At 46.3% G+C, this 17,850-nt stretch overlaps 1 protein-coding gene across 1 annotated transcript in view; it reads left to right on the forward strand.

Moving 5' to 3' along the window:
• The window catches only part of slc25a13 (solute carrier family 25 member 13), a 403,392-nt gene that overhangs the window by 318,842 nt on the left and 66,700 nt on the right, over positions 1-17,850 (forward strand). Inside the window, exons 15-16 of the mRNA XM_078535669.1 lie at positions 7,007-7,059; positions 9,271-9,351. Of these exons, the coding sequence (XP_078391795.1) occupies positions 7,007-7,059; positions 9,271-9,351 (134 nt within the window). The remainder of the gene's footprint in view (positions 1-7,006; positions 7,060-9,270; positions 9,352-17,850) is intronic.

Consider the following 17,850-nt stretch of genomic DNA (forward strand, 5'->3'; position numbering starts at 1 on the left):
GGATGATCACAGGGGACTTCTGCACTACCTTCCTGAGTCTTTCTCCCAGAAAGCTTTTTTTTTGTAAAAATATACTTTATTCATAAAATATCTTCAATCACATTCCAAACCATTTCAAAAACAACATTACAAGGGTACAATCCAGGTTAAACTTTTACAAAATGTATCACCAGGTGCATCAGTACAAACAATATTACAATCATTTACAGCCTTTCATTTTGATCTGTACAGCCCGAGGGGCTCTAAACAGTTCCCAGTCTCTCGGTGCGCTGTGGAAGAAAGGTCTTAGACAGCGACCCTTCCCCATTTCGCCTTTGCGGCAGCTGCCCCAAGCTTTAGTGCGTCCCTCAGCACGTAGTCCTGGACTTTGGATTGTGCCAGTCCGCAACAATCGGTCGGGGACAACTCTTTGTGCTGGAAGACCAACAAGTTTCGGGCAGACCAAAGCGCGTCTTTCACCGAGTTGATGATCCTCCAGCTGCAGTTGATGTTTGTCTCGGTGTGTGTCCCTGGGAACAGCCCGTAGAGCACAGAGTCCTGTGTCACAGAGCTGCTCGGGATGAACCTCGACAGCAACCACTGCATCTCTCTCCAGACTTTCTTTGCAAAGGCACAATCCACAAGGAGGTGAACAACGGTCTCTTCCCCACCACAGCCACCTCGAGGGCAACGTGCAGAGGGGGTGAGCCTCCTGGCGTGTAGGAAGGATCTGACGGGGAGGGCCTTTCTCACCACCAGCCAAGCTACGTCTTGGTGCTTGTTGGAAAGTTCTGGCGATGAGGCATTCTGCCAAATGACTTTGACAGTCTGCTCGGGGAACCATCCCACAGGGTCCACCCTCTCCTTTTCCCTCAGGGCCTCTAGGACGTTACGTGCTGACCACTGCCTGATGGACTTGTGGTTAAAGGTGTTTTTCTGCATAAATTTTTCCACCAGAGACAGGTGGTACGGCACGGTCCAACTACTTGGAGCGTTCCGCGGCAGCGTGGCCAGACCCATCCTTCGCAACACCGGGGACAGGTAGAACCTCAGCACGTAGTGACACTTGGTGTTTGCGTACTGAGGGTCTACGCACCGCTTGATGCAGCCACACACAAAGGTGGCCATCAGTATGAGGGCGATGTTGGGCACGTTTTTTCCCCCTTTATCTAGAGGCTTGTACATCGCGTCCCTGCGGACACGATCCATTTTCGACCTCCAGATAAAGCGGAAGATGGCTCGAGTGATCGCCATCGCGCAGGAGTCTGGAATGGGCCAGACCTGCGCCACGTACAGCAACAGCGAGAGTACCTCACACCTGATGACCAGGTTCTTACCCGCAATGGAGAGGGAGCGTCGCTCCCACATGCCCAGTTTCCTTTTCACCATAGCCACTCGCTCCTTCCAGTTTCTAACGCATGCCCCGGTCCCTCCGAACCATATCCCCAGCACCTTCAGGCCGTCAGCCCTGACAGTGAAGGGGACAAAGGATCGGTCAGCCCAGTTCCCAAAGAACATGGCCTCGCTCTTCCCACGATTTACCTTGGCTCCCGAGGCCAGTTTGAACTGGTCGCAGATGTGCATCAGTCTGCGCACCGACAGCGGATCCGAGCAGAAGACGGCGACGTCGTCCATGTACAGGGAGGCTTTTACCTGAGTGCCTCCACTGCCTGGGATCGTCACTCCTCTTATGCCCGGATCCTTCCTGATGGACTCGGCAAAGGGTTCTATGCAACACACGAAAAGGACAGGCGAGAGAGGACAGCCCTGCCTGACTCCAGATTTAATCGGAAAGCTATCTGTTTCCCACCCATTGATTGAGACTGCGCTACTGATGTTAGTGTAGAGCAGTTGGATCCAATTTCGAATTCCCTCCCCAAACCCCATTTTGGAGAGCACATCCCCCATGTAGGTGTGCGATATTCTGTCAAAGGCCTTCTCCTGATCCAAGCTGATGAGGCAGGTATCCACACCCCTGTCCTGTACATAGGCAATCGTATCCCTGAGCAGCGCCAGGCTGTCAGAGATCTTCCTGCCTGGCACAGAGCAGGTCTGGTCAGGGTGAATCACCAATTCCAGAGCGGATTTGACCCGATTGGCGATGACCTTGGACAGAATCTTATAGTCCATATTCAACAGTGAAATGGGTCGCCAATTTCTAATTTCCTCCCTTTCCCCCTTGTGCTTGTAGATAAGGGTGATGATGCCTTTCCTCATGGATTCTGACATACTACCGGCCAGGAGCATACTCTCGTACACTCCTAGCAGGTCTGGGCCGATCAAGTCCCACAGAGCCGAATACAACTCCGCCGGCAAGCCGTCGCTTCCGGGGGTTTTACTCTTCTCGAAGGACTCGAGGGCCTTAGTCAGTTCATCAGGAGTTAGCGGTTTGTCCAGGCTCTCCCGCGTACTGTGGTCTAAGACCTCCGTGATAGAGGACAGGAAGGACTGGGAGGCCGTGCTGTCCGTGGGCTTCACGTCATACAATCCGGCATAGAAGGATTTGCTGATCCTCAGAATGTCGGACCGTGATGACTTTACTGAGCCGTCTTCTTCCTTCAGGCTGCTGATCACAGAGCGCTCTCTGCGTACCTTTTGGAAGAAGAAACGTGAGCACGTCTCATCCTGCTCCACGGAGCGGACTCTGGAACGGAAGATGATCTCGGAGGCCTCCGAGGCAAAGTGCGAGGCTTGCTGGCCCTTCACCTCTTGGAGCTCCTCCTTGACATCGACCCCCATCAACTGCAGCCGGAGCAGATTCTGCATCTTTTTCTGGAGTCGGGACATTTCCCTCTGTTCCTTTCTAGCTTTCTGGGTGCCTTTGAGGATGAAAAACCTCTTGATGCTTCCCTTGATCGCTTCCCACCAGTGTGTCAGGGACTCAAAGAGGGGTTTCACGGTTCTCCAACCTTTGTAATCCCTCTTGAGCTCCTCAATGTTCTCTGGGGTCAGCAGTTGCACATTTAGCTTCCATGCCCCCCTGCCCACCCTCAGGTCCTTCTCCAAGTGGCAGTCCGCCAGTAGGAGGCAGTGGTCAGAGAAGAACACCGGCTTGACCTCGGTGGATCTGACTGTGAATGCACGGGACACAAACAGGAAGTCTATCCTGGAACGAATGGACCCGTCTGGCCGCGACCAGGTGTATCTGCGCTGCGCTCCGTCTGCAGGGTTGCTGAAGACGTCGTGCAGCTTGGCATCCTTAACTGTTTCCATCAGGGATCTGGACGTAGCGTCCAATCTGCTGCCGGCCCTGCCGGATCGTCCAGCCGCATCGATGATGCAGTTGAAGTCCCCGCCCAGAATGACCGGCCTGGAGGTCGCCAGCAGCAGTGGGAGCTGCTGAAAAACCTCCAGCCGCTCAGCCCCTTGTGCCGGGCCATACACGTTAATTAACCGGAGTGGAGCGTTCTTGTACATTACGTCTGCTACGAGGAGTCGCCCGCCCACCACCTCCTTGACCTCGGAGACGGTGAAGTTGCCTCCCCGCAGCAGAATACCCAGGCCGGAGGAACGAGAGTCATTTCCGCCCGACCAGATCGATGGCCCTTGGGACCACCATCGTGACCATTGCCTGTAGGAGCTGAGGTGCGGTATCGCACACTGCTGCAGAAACAACAGGTCAGCTTTGACCTTGGCTAGGTAGTCCAAGGTCGCAACACATCGCGTAGTAGATTTAATGCTACGCACATTTATGGATACAATCTTTAAACCCATTTTAAAGCATTTATTCTCCTACCAAACCCACTGTCTCTGAGAGTCCCAGACCTTTAGTCTGCTCCTTCATACCCGTAGTGAGCTCAAATTCCTTCACTTTGGATGGGCTGAGGTAGATCTCTTTGGCCGTGTTCTGCTCCAGTGGCATCTGGAGGTTCACGTAGAGAGCGGGTTTTGAGATGACCTTTGCTGGAGAAGCTTCTCCAAAACTCACCCCCTCTGGGGTGTTGCTGTTCCCGGCTTCCTGGAGCTGGGGTGCGATGATTGCCTCACTGCTCCCAGATTCCAGGGGCTGTGGTGCACTGGCCTCCTCAGGTTGCAGGCAAAGTTGGGGTGCGCTGGTCTCCTTGTTGTCTCCAATTTTCTGGAGCTCGGGTGTCTCGTCCTCCAACGCCCTGGAGCTTTGCCGCCTCTTCTGTCGGTGCCGCTCTGGCACTTCATCATCCGAAGAGCTGCTGCCCTTGTCATCCGTGTCGGATGGGAGACGCCTCTTGCCGCTTCTCTGGGAAACGCCTTTGCTTCTTCTTCGCTCCCTCTTACTTTTCTTGTTCTTCACCGTCCGCCACTCCCCCTGCTGCTTTTCCACTGCTGCCTCCTCCTCCATTGATTCGCTGTCCTGAGGACTGGGAGGTTCAGGGGGTAGTGCTGTTGATTGGCTCTCTGTTGCCTCAATCTCTTTCTCCACCTTGTCTCTCTCTGTGTCCTCCTTTGTCCCGTTGAGCTCCCTGGGGGCCTTGGTGGTTGGAGTGACACGGAACATTTCTTCTGCTTCCCCCTGGTCGGCTTTGGCTGCCTGTGCGTAAGTACGGCAGCGTTTGGGGCAGGTCCTGTAGAGGTGACTTGCCTCGCCACACAGGTTGCAGCACTTGGCCTGTTTGCAGTCTTTTGTCTGGTGCCCTTCCTGTTTGCAGATCTTGCAGAGGGAGGCGCTGCAGTTGGCCGCCACATGACCAGCCTTGCCGCATGAGCGACAATGCTTGGGTTGCCCAGCGTAGACCAGGTAGCCACGGTTTCCCCCGATAGCGAAACTGGAAGGAGGGTGGAAAATGGCTCCCTTACCATCGGTCTTTAGCGTGACCTTAAACAGACGTTTGCCTGTCCAGATCCCCAAGTCGTCTCGAATCTCGGTGCCGCTCCCCACCTTATCGAAGTACCTGGTGAGGAAGGTGACCACGTCGGCGACAGGGACGAAGGGGTTGTACACATGCACCATCACCACACGTTCCCGTTGCACCGGCAGAGAAAAGTGCGGCTCCGCCGTCAGGATCTTCATCTCCGGCAGGTCTCTCTTCTCCTCGAACACCCTCAGGAGCCGGACGCAGTCTGCCACCCGCTTGAACGTCACGTCAAAATAACCACCTTTGCGGGAGTCATGCAGGGTGAAGATCTCCGGAGCTTGGAAGCCGCACGCCTTCAACAGGATCCTCCTGGTGAAGAAGCCCCGATCCATAGGTGATCCTCCTTCGCTGTGGTTCACCGTGACTCGGACGGTGATAGGTAACCCACGGTATGGATTTGGATTGCGATTGGTTATCGCCCTTCCATCCCGACCTTGCCTTGGCAGGACCATGGTGTCGCCCCTGCAACACTTGATCTTAGCCAAAAGGCCGAGAAGCGATGACTACCACCCTCTGTTGGATGCTCTTCCTCCTGTTGAGAGCAAGGGTCCTTCTCCTCAATCCTCTTCTGAGTTGCAGTGACTGCGCTGACTTCTCCCAGAATGCTTCTCAGTCACTTCTCAATACCGCCCTCTGTTGGATAGTGTTGAGCTGCTTGAATGTTGTTGGAGCTGCACTCATCCAGGCAAGTAAGGAGTATTCCATCACACTCCTGACTTGTGCCTTGCAGATGGTGGACAGGCTTTGGAGAGCCCAGAGGTGAGTTACTCGCCACAGGATTCCTAGCCCCTGACCTGCTCTTGTAATCACAGTATTTATATGGCTAGTCCAGTTCAGTTTCTGGTCAATGGTAACCTCGAGGATGTTGATTGTGAGGGATTCAGCAATGATAGTACCTTTGAATGTTATGGGGCAATGGTTAGATTCTCTCTTATCGGAGATGGTCATTGCTTGGCACTTGTGTAGCGTGAATGTTACTTGCCACTTGTCAGCCCAAGCCTGGATATTCTCCAGGTTTTGCAGCATTTGGACATGGACTGCTTCATACGCGAATGATGCTGAACATTGTGAATCATCAGCGAACATCCCCACTTCTTACCTTATTATGGAAGGAAGGTCATTGATGAAGCAACTGAAGATGGTTTGGCCTAGGACACTACCTTGAGTACCCTGAGAAACTCCTGCAATGATGTCCTGGAACTGAGATGATTGACCTCCAACAACCACAACCATTGATACAACATAGTAAGGGGAGCTTAGCCTGCAACTAGGTTGTACTATACTAGATCTGGGAATACTTGATGTTGAAACTGGATTCCATTTTCCATTACAAAATTGAAGAGCAAGGTAACTTCTCTTATTCCAGTTTGGTGGTTTGTGAGATGGTTGAAAAAATTATTTGTTTTAAGTGTGGAATTCTGCAGCACGCTATCCATAATTTCTATTAAAATAATTAGCTATAGGTAGCTGGGAAAGAAACGTTAAAGGAAGAAAACTTTATTTCTATCACAACCTTAGCTTGTCCCAAATTGCTTTCCAACCAATAAATTCCTTTTGAAGTGCAGACTCTTGCTTTAATGTCGGAAATGCAGCAACCAATTTGTACACCCAAGCTCCCACAAGCAGCAATGTTGTAAGGACCAGATAATCTATTTTTTAGTGATGTTGATTGAGGGATAAATATTTGAGAGGGCAATGGGGATAACTCCCTGGCTGTTCATCGAAATAGTTCTGTGAGATCTTTTGCACAATACTGAATAGGATAGTTGCCTTGGACTTTATCTGGCGATGCATGGTGATGGGTCAAATGGTACATTTCTTAACTAACATTCTTTGCTTTTATGATCACAATAGAATATAGATGATTATGTGGATTTGTGTCATTATGCAGATATGGTCACCCCCAAACATTGTTTTTCTTTTTAGTGTTGATTGATCTATGCATTTCTAGCAATTCCTGTTTTTATTTTCAATTTCTAGCATCACAGTTTTTCTTTTTATCTGGGGTATTTCTGCTGGTTTGAAGAAATAAAGCTCATTTAAAGAAACCCAGGAATGCTGCTGTCCCTTGCTCTTCATTGACACACTGCTAGATTTTAGCCATAATAATAGTGTACCATTTTTTTCCATAGAGGAAGTATATTTGCATTGATTGATAGCAATAAAACTAATTCTTGTGTCTGACTCCAATCTAGGCCTGTTACCACAGCTGATGGGTGTGGCACCAGAAAAAGCTATAAAACTTAGTGTAAGTGCTGTAAATGTATTCTTCAAGTTAATATATAACTTTACAGACATCATGTAATGCTTACTGTAGAAGTTTTTTTAGTTCACTAGGGCTGTAATCTGAATTTGTGACTGGTTAAAAGCAGAGACACTTCGATGTATGTTTACGTTGAATGCTATAAACATTTTGCCATAAGCGCCAGTAACGTACTTTGTCAAAAGCAACTTGTTTGCTACTCCAAATATAACTACTTAAATTTCATTTTCAACACAATAATCTTTGTTTCCTAAATTTCAGGTCTAAATCATCATTCAGAATATATATAAGATCAAATTTTGTAGATGTTAGAAACTACAGGCAGAATCTTGTGCCCTCCCTGTGGCAAGTTTGATAGCAGGGGTCACTGGGTGGGAGGGTGATGGGTGGGGATCAATTAAGGGCCTTATCCCGTCACCACTGGTATTAACGCAGCAGCTGGCGGCGGGGGATGTTGTGGGGGTGGGTGATGATTGCCATGCGGGGAGTACAAAGAACAAACCCTGACTTAATTGCTTGTGGGCTCTGAGGGGGAGCCCCTCGTTCAAAGGCACTTAATGTTTAATCGGAGACCCGGCATCAGGAAGGGGGTGCTGCTGCCAGAAACCCCCCTGCCTTTGCTGCTGACCCTTCCCCCACCCCCCTTGGACGGGTGTTGTACTGGCAGCGGCCACTGCCTCCCCAGTGGTGCTGCTGAGTACAGAAGAGCTGCAGGCCTCTGATTGGCCAGGGGGTGTTATTTGGACCCCCCCCCTCCACCCGCAGGGTCCTTGATCCTGGGGAAAGGCTGCCGCTGGCTTGTTAAGTGCCTGAGTCATACAAGACACGGTGGGTCTTCCCGAAAAGAGTCAAAGTGAAGATCTTGCCAGCTCTCCAGTTGGCAGCCAAGACGCCATCGCCTCCACAAGATTCTGCACCAAAAATGTATTTTTCCACTACTTTTCCCGTTTTTTGTCTTTTGTTCTTTATAAAATTGTGTAATCAAGGTCAGACTGTTAATGATGGGAATTGGAATGGGGAAGTCCTGCTTGCTGAGAGCTTCTGACCAATCAGATGCCAACAAAACAGAGGCCGGCAACACTATTGAAAGGTAGCACCAATGGGGTGGCAGTGGCTGCTGCCTGGTCATGGGGTGGGTAACAAGGGGGAGGGGAGACGCGGAGGTAGGAGGGAGGTTATGGGGAGGGGGCGGGGGTGTTTAGCAAGAGCAGGGGATGGTTCTCAGCTTGCCCCCACCCCCCCTTCCCAATGCCAGATCCTTCAATCCGGCACTGAATGCCTTTGAACAAGGGAGCCCCCGGGAGCCAACAAGCATCCCCAACAGGGTTTCCTTGTTGTGCTCACCGCATTGCAAGTCCCCCACCTGGCGCTGGGTTAATACCAGTAGCAGCAGGTTGAGGCGCTTAAGTGGGCATCAATTGCCCACTTAAGGGCCCCAATTGGCAGCAGGGTAGAAAGGCAGTCCATAGGCCTCCCTAACCCAGACTTAATTAGGGTGGAGGCGGGAAGGTGGCAGCCTTTCCACCTGCCACCCTCCTGCCCGATGCTCTCCTGCCACCAAACCTGCCAGGGGGGAGGGCACAAAATTCCACCCTCAGTGTTGACTTCAAGCACTCACAGATCAGTCATATTCTAGCCGTAGTACTCTATGCTCCGCTCCAGTCATGTACTGAATCCCCAACCCCAAAGAGTATCTCCATTTGGGTGATTTTTTTTTGCTGTCTTCCACAGCAGTTGTTCTGCTCATTCCCTGAGTGAGATTGACAATTAATGCAGGTTTAAGGACAGTTTTATGCTGTAGGCTCATGTCCACTGTATTGAGACTGCTCAAACTCATTTGACAAGGTACCGTTATAGCCATCAAATACAGATTTTCATCCCACTATTCTGAGCTGGGTTTGAATCCAGGTTCCAGAAATGAAATGCAGTGACTCACAGTGGATATGATTTCTTAGAAGTGATACTTCTTTGATATCTTGCTCAAGGAACCATTTTTTGTGCATGTGACTGGATCATATCAGCAAGCTGTTTGCCTGTGAGAGATGGACAGCTGACCTATGAGGTTTTAAGATAATGGAGAAATTGAGTATTTAAAAGATTCATTTTTATGCTCTCTGCTACTATTGACAGTTCAATATGAATAGATTTGGAGTTAGATTTTATAAAACTACTTCAAAATATTTTATTCCATTTCAGATGAATGATTTTATAAGAGACATGTTTTATCAAAAGGATGGCTCCATCGCACTTGCAGCAGAAATATTTGCTGGAGGCTGTGTGAGTATAGGTCTTTATGATATAACTTGTTGATTTCCTATTGTAATATTCATGGACAAAAGTTGTTCAAAAATCCCTTCCCTTCCTGTAACTATAGTTGTTTTATATTCATATTCGAGGGGTACTCACATTTTCAGTTCCTGATGCATAGATCTAGCACAGCAGATGGCAATTCCAATGTGCATTTGCTAGATTTTCTTAGACCAGCCATTTTGTGTGGGGTAAGATGTGAGTGTTGATGTTTTGGTTACTTTGGAATTTGTGTAAGATAGAGCTCAAGAGAGGTGGAGCATGGATTGATGAAAATTGTAAAAAAGAAATACTTGCTTTTACATGTCACCTTTACGGCCTTAGGACATCCCTAAGAGCTTTACAGTCAATTGTGTACTTTACAAGTGTGGTCATTATTGTAATGTTGGAAATGCGGCAGCCATTTGTGTACAGCAAAGTTCTGAAAACAGCAATGAGATAATGACCAGATGATTTGATGTTGGTTGAGGTCTAATGTTTGCCAGGAAACTGAGGACAACTCCACTGCCCTTCTTTGAAATAATTCCATGGGATCTTATGCGTCCACCTGAGAGGCCAGACAGGATCTCGATTTACCGTCTCATCCAAAGATGGCACCTCTGAGAATGTAGTGCTCCCTTAGTACTGAACTCAGGTATCAGCTAAATTTTGTGCTCGAGCCTGGGCTTGGCCCACAAACGTCTGACTTAGAGTGCTACCACTGAACCACAGCTGGATGGATTTCAGCAATGGTGGGACGAGATCAGGTTTTGGGAGGTGAAGCTATGGAAATAGGTGGTCTTGGTGAATGAATAGAGTATGGGGTTTCAAACTAAACTCAAAATCAGACAGCCTCTTGAGTTTTGTGCTGCTTGGCTTTCATTGAGCAAGCAACTGGGGACAGGAGTGAAATCGACCACAGTACAGAATACGTGGCAAAAACTAGCAAAATGGTTTCACTTTTACAATGTTAAGTTAGAGAAAGTTCTGGCTCATTCAGTGGAGGAACTTGTGTTAAAGATTTCTCTTCTTGTGTTAAACGAAAAAAAATGAGCAAGATAGGATCACAACCATCTCCCCTTATCTATCAAAGCCAGGGAAGGTTATTGAAACATCAATAATTTTCTTGCTCATTCCTTTGGCAGTCCAATTTTTGGCAGAGGTTAATAAAAAAAAATCAGTCATCTGAAAATGTACATCGGAATAAGGTTCTCTAAGGTTTTCATATCAAATTATGTAAAATTTACTTTGGTTATAGAATTCCTCACTTCTTCCTTGTTTTTGCCCCGTCACAAATGTATTGAGTTTGCAAAATGTATTTGCAATTTATAGAGTTTATATTTAACTTCCTAAACTTATAGTACTATCATTCGTTTTAACTTGTATATTAGGTTGCCAGTTTCATAATTGCATCTTTCAGCTAATGATCAACTCTTTACTGTTGGGGAAACATTGGGTGGAATCGTCTCAGATTTGCAGTAAGTGTGGTAGCAGGCGGGAAAAAGAATGTCTTTCCTTCCAGTCACAATGGCGGCTTTTCACGCAATATTGTCCCAATCCCGCTTCATTAATTATGCATTCCCGGGAAATAAGCCATTTCGATGGCAGGTGGGCTCTTATTCGCCTGCCACGCAGTTACCTTGCTGCTTCCTCACGCCAGGCGCCATATTTTAAATGCAGCTGCACTCACATCTCTCAGCCCCTGGTACATCTTCCTCTCCCAAACACAGCTGGCCCTTCCTCTCCACCCCCTCGACGGTCATCCATTGCATACCATGGCCAAAATACTGAGCAGACGCTCAACAGTGACTTTCCATCTTCCGTGAGCTGCTTTACAGCAGAGCCATCACCCAGCATGTGATGGACATTCCTCCAGGGTCCTGTTGCTGTCGGGGTCCAGCATCCTATGCTCCTCAGATGTCCACCAATATGAGCAAGGCCCTGATGGTAAGTCCCAATTTCTGCACATTACACTTGTCAAGACGTTTTCTGCACTGGCATGTTTTCCTGCCAGTGCTCGGATGATCCAGCGTTGGGGGGATGATTCTGGCAAGCTGGGCTTATAATAATACGCAGATGTATTACCATGAAGTTCCCGACCTCTGATGGCAGAAAACGTGGCTCTCCATTGACAGGCAGAGTGGACGATTGCAACTAGTTTTACGACGTCGTGAAACCAATTTTTGGCTTTCTTGCCATATTATCTACTCACACTGCCAAATAGACCCGATGCCAGTGGGCACAGAAAATTCCACCCACTGTGTTCAGTATTTCAAAACAAGTAGCTAATTACAATAAAGAATTGTAATTTATTTTTGCTTTAATTTTTCTTTGCTCAGTGGGATATCTGGGACACATGACAGCCCATCACCACTTTTGAGTGTTGTGAGAATGGAAGTTAATTTTTAATATTTTTGGGCAATATTATGTTATTCTGTGAAGAAGGCTGTGTGCCTGTGTGTAATTGATTTAATTGAGCTGGGAAAGCTTACTAGAAGACAGGAAGGTTTAAGACATCAAAGGATAGAGGTGTTAGGTTTGAGGTGCAAGTGTATAGGTTGGATCTAACATTTGCATTTTTGGATAAGTTGAGAGCTTGTTTGAATATCAAAGGGAAGTCAGAAGGCAACAAGAAACAAATTTGCATCTTGCAGGAGTTCCATAGGTAAATAGAAGAAGGTATATTACATTTTATTGATCCAAAAGCAGAGACAAAATAGAAACATGAAAGATGTTATTTTTGAAAGGATTTGAGTTTCAAAGAGGTTTGCGAACAATGGAACCTGAGATGAAAGGAGGTAATAGGTATTGTAGAGTTACCATAGAGAGGTTAGGGTAACTGTAGCTGTTGGCGATTAACTGTTGGCTGTTAACTGTAGCTGTGGGCTATTGGCTGTATGAGGAAGAACACCTGGAAACAGCTCTAGGCTGGGAGAAGATGCAGTTTGAATCAGCCATCCAGTCAAGCCAGAAAAGCTTTGGCCTGCAACAGGCTGTCTTGTTCTGAAGTTTTGGATTTCCACAGTAGAGCGGGATAGAGTTTAAGAGGTCATATGGTATACCTTCATTAAAGCTACAGCAATTTACCTTGGGTAATATTACTGGATTTTTGTAGTTAAACATCTATAAGGGAGTGTTGCCTGGAAGGTATTTACTTGTGGGTCTGACCAAGTAGGGGATTCTTTTGGGGGGAATGTTTGGTAAGACTAATTTTAGCCATGCAACTGTAACCTTGTGTACTTAAGTTTTCTTTTATTCTTGTTAATAAAACTTTTACTTTTAATTTTTAAAATCCCAAAAGTGTTACTGGACTTCTTGCTGCTGAGCTCAGTACGTTTTCTTCTCATTTTCAGAATACAAAAAAAAAAGGGCACAAAAGCATAAGCCAAGTTTCCCTCTGGGAATTTGTTTGAGCAGCAATTAACATCTGCTGTGGTCATAACAGTGCCTATAGCAAATTACTGAGAAACCTACATAAGCCGGGTTTCTGTTCACCCAACATAATTTCTCCCTCCCCCAGAAATGGACTAGGAAGCGGAGGCCCTATATAATTGGGAATAAGGCATAGGATGGAGAACCTGTCATCTTCCTGACTCACTGTGATGAAGCCAGGTGTAGGGAAAATCAAGGAAGATATTCCTGCCGGAGGCCAAGTGAGGCCCTTAGGTGGCTGATTAATAACCACTTAAAGACCTCATCCCACTGTTGCTGGTATTCTACCAGTGGTGAGGGGGGGCAGTGTACGGCATGTGGGCGGGCCACCAGGTATACCTTGGTGGCCTCCTGTAGGCTCTGCAGAGGAGGGTGGGGGCCTCCTGAGTAGGCACCCTGTACCCTGTGGAGTGCCCCCAGTGGCAATTGATGTCCCTGCGGGAAGACTCATCTTTGGCCTCCACAACCTGCCTGACTGGCCTTGGCAAGCCTGTCCAACTCACAATTCACTTGTATTCTGGGACCTCCACCATGTTGCTGCTGTGAGATCTGCTGCAGTCCCAGCTATAGGCCCTGCTCCCGATGGCCCTGCTGGGATTGAAGAGTTGCCAGCCCTCTGATTGGTCAGTAGCTCTTGGAGGTCAAATCTTCATCCGTAAAGGCATGGAAACCCCGACAGCAGACAATTAACTGCCTGATAGGCATTCAATCCATTTGGGGCTCCCGGAAATGGCCACAGTGGGGTCGCTGGTGGATGGGGCCACCGCCAGGATTGTTAAATTCAGCCCATGGAGTGCACACATTCCCAATAGAGAAAGACCTTATTGTCTGGAAAGTATGCAGCAGTGTTAACCAACTAAAACCAGAAAATTGACCAACACAAATCACTGTTAAGTTTCCCATTGCTTCCCCACCCAAAACTATATCATCCGTCAGGCTACTAGCATGCAGCTATCTGAATCTGAATGGAAAGAATGATAACCATCATTAAGTAATGAGCCGCTCTTGGTCTGAATGATTCAGACAGGTGAGTCATCAGCAATACCCTGGATTGGTGTGGAACTGCCAGCTCAGATTAATGTGTTTGCCACAGAGCATGTAACCTGTTTCAACCTGAGACAGTGGATGGGGAGGGGATGAAATTGATGGCGGGGGTATGGAGTTGCGGCAAGGGCCAAAGAGGAAGGCTTTGATTTTCCCTGTGTTCAATTGGTGGAAATTGTGGCTCATCTAAAACAAGCAATCTAAGAGAGGGGAAGGAAATGAGAGCAACAAGCAAAAATGGAATAGAAAGCAAGGAGAAAGAGGCTAAGAAAAAGAAGGAATGAGCCAACAAAGAAATAGGGATATAGGAAATGATAGATGGGGAAAGAGAGAGAAAGAGATCAAGACCAGGAGATATGGAGTAAAACCATAACTGAAGGAAGGAGAGATATTGTTTGAAAGAGGCAATGAGAGTAGGTAATTGGAGTGAGGAGGAATGAATGAATGAGGAAAAACAGATGGAATGAGAGAAAATAAAGAAATTTTAAGGAGAGGGAAGGCAAAAAAGAAAAGACCTAAAGAGGGAATAGATTACATAATGAATGAATAGATAGAAAGAAGAAATATGAGAGATAGGAAGAAGTGAATGAGGGGCAAGTAAGGCAGAAGGAATGAGAAAAGGACACGAGAAAATGCTATCCAGATTTCAACTAAATAGGTGGAAACAAAACATGTAAAAGTCCATATCAATGGGAGGAGTGTTGTAGTTACTGACATTATATACTTCAGATACAGTGAAAAAAATCAATGAACAGATTATAATTCTATGGACTATAATGTCCTTTTCCAGTTTGAGAGATTTATTCCTCTCTCACTCACTCAACTTGTTACTTTGGGCTGGAATTAATCAGCCTGACACAGTCTCACCCACAAGTTGGAGAACTGGCGGGGAACCCGGTCACTTTCATGGGGAAGGCCTGACGGTATTAAGTGCTGCTCAGGCACTTAGTGGCCACCGTCGGGACTGCCCAGGGATTTGGGATCCTGGTAGCAGATGTCCTGCCTGCTAAGAGCTGCCACCTAATCATGTGGCAGCAGCTCTCCATTGCTTGTCAGCATCACTGGAAGTGGTGGCAGCAGCTGGCATTACACCCACCAGAGGCCTTGGATTGCTGAAGGACCCCACACCAAAGGTGAGTGAGGGTGGAATGGGGACTTGGAGCTGGAGGGGGTCGGAGGCAAGGGCAAGGAGGTAACTTTCAGCGTCTGCCCCCTTTCCCGATGCTGGGTCTCTTGTTCAGGACTGAGTGCCTGATAATGAGGGACACCCTCCAATCCACTGGGAGGCCACTGGAAAACCCAAAAGAATTTGCTGAACAGCCTTCAGGCAGCACAGGAAGCTGTGCGGCTCCCATTTAATTCTCGAATCACCACTGAATTGCAGTGGGCTCAGGGATAATGGGAGTCAAGTGGCTTATTAATGAGCCTAATTGACATCTGGCCAGCAGCAGCCAGGAATCCCATGTCAGCCACTTTCACCCTCCGACTTAATCATATCAGATTTTGCCACCACTGGGATACAGACGTGGGGCCTCTTTCGCAATTAAACGGCCGGCAGCCATGGTTCCTGCCATGATGGCTGCATTAAATCCAGCCCTGTATGTTCAAGTTCAATTCCCAAAAAACAGGTTCACTTGTCAACAACCTCAGAGGCCCTTGCATGAAGGTCTTTTGAAGACTTGTCATTACGCCAAGTCCTCCTCCAGTGTACTTAGCGTAGTTCAGGCTCTTTCAAATATTTTCATTTTTTACAAATCCATCTTCCAGCCCAATCCTAGATTTTGCACTGGATAGATGGAAAAGCTTTAATTTGATGACATGGGGTTCTGAACCATGAAGGAAAATTATTTAGGCATGTCTTATATGCCATAAGTTTAACCAGCATTGTGATCTTGCTGTCATTTGATAAAAAAATGTAAAAGACCAAAGTGCTCTTTCTTACCTCCCTGAAAATCCTAAAAGGTTGTGCCCAGATTGAAGTTTGCATCATCCAAGACTTTATTGAAAAGGAGACCCCTCCATCTTGAGATTGTTGGGGATGTTTTATTTTGCACGATTCTTGTAACAAAGGCGTAAATGCATCCTTTATAAACTTATGACCATGCACAGACGCTGTTTTTATGACTGTAGCTTTAAACATCTTCCATGGCCTTGCCCCTACCAATCTCTGGAAACACCTCCAACCCACAACCTCCCAAGATAATCTGCACTGCTCTAATTCTGGCCCCAGTTATAATTGCTCCACCATTGACGGCCATGCCTTCTGTTGCCTAGGCCCCAAGCTCTGGAATTCTCACCCTACATCTCTCTGCCTCTCATAAAGGCTTTCCTCCTGTAAGACATTTATTAAAACCTACCTCTTTGACCAAGCTTTTGGTCATCTGACCTACTATCTCATTTTGTGGCTCGATGTCATACTTTGTTTTATAATGCTCCTGTGAAGCGCTTTAGGACGTTTCATTTCGTTAAAGTTGCTATATAAATATAAGTTGTTGTTAGTCTAACCCCTCATTGCTAACATTGAAGTTTCAGTCACTATAATGCATGTAATGTCACCTTGAATCATCAGGTGAATATTTAAAAATCCTTAAAATTAAAATTATTCACATCTGTAAGCTTTATAAAGGAATTTTTTTCAGAATGAACATAATTGTATTTTGCCGATACAAAGCTGTTAGCAGACGTTTTGTCCAAGTCAGTCATCCTATATTAGATTTGAAAAGAATACTTGACGGATTCTTGACTGTGTGTAAATCACGAGAGAGGCAGCATCGACTGTCATCTGACTGCTATCTGTGTTTGATCAGTGACCTGCTGGGTCTCTTGTGTATAAACCCCCATGCTGTAATTTTAGGAATATTCAGAAACTGAAAACAGTGCTTTGATTAGCCTCCTTTTGATGTCTTCAAATATATAATGGTGATTTTGAAGCTCAAAATAGAATGTGTACACCTTTGATAACCATATCTGCTTTTTCTCCCAGATGCATTCTCATTCTTTGTTACATTGAATTGTATGGACAGAAGTCTATGTGCGGGCTGAAATGTCAATAATAGGAATTATTGAATTTGAATATGCTGGAACTTGGCATAATGCATGGAAGCTATAAATGGATTTTTTTCTCGTGCCTTTCAAACAAGGGGAAGCATTCTGCTCCGTGTCAGGAAGCAGGTTATAGTTTTCATTTTATACAAAAATAGTTTACCAGATTTGACTGATTATTTCATTTATATTAATTTTAAAATTTTGTTCCACGATCTCTGCAAATATAGTGTCACACTTACTTGTTAATGAAACTTCAATGTTAGCCCTATATACTAAGCAGTAATCAGGATTTATTTAGTATGTATTGACCTGGAGTTTCGTCCATTTTTCTATGAGAGATTGGTAGAGAACACTCACAAAATAATAATGTTCTTGGAGGTTCCTGCTGTGGTTAGTTGACTCCCTTGGGTGATCAGAGAAGAGGTTTTCCTGTGTAAGACCCGAGGTGCACTGGATTACTTGAGCATAGTGAATAACAGAAAATTCAATGTGTTAGAGTTATATAAATGGAAAGAAAATTGGGTGGTTCCTTTATATATTTTCTGAACCACCCAATTTTCTGATAATCACTATACACCAGTACCCAAAAAGACTCCCGTTAAATAGATGAGATGAAGTGCATGAAGAGCAGTCATAACCTTTGAATGGGAACATGATTGACTGTACAAATTCCCCATTTTCAAATTATACATTTTGTGTCACCATTTCATAATGGAAATAAGCATGTTTTCTAATTTTATTGCTAGTTGTTCATTGTGTTGATTCTTAAGCAGTTAGGATTTTGAAATACAACAACTAAAAGAAGTGTAATCAGCAGTATTGCTTTCAGCCACCAGGTAATGGTAAATGTGGATATGGTCAAACTGTCTCATTTGAAAGGTGCAAGATTTGATGTCTTACTTTATGAGTCAGCCAAGCATGGCATAAAGCGCTGGCTTAAAACTTGCAGGGAAGTGACTTATTGTAATT

This window comes from Cetorhinus maximus, chromosome 3, assembly GCF_964194155.1.
Source record: "Cetorhinus maximus chromosome 3, sCetMax3.hap1.1, whole genome shotgun sequence".
NCBI lineage: Eukaryota > Metazoa > Chordata > Chondrichthyes > Lamniformes > Cetorhinidae > Cetorhinus > Cetorhinus maximus.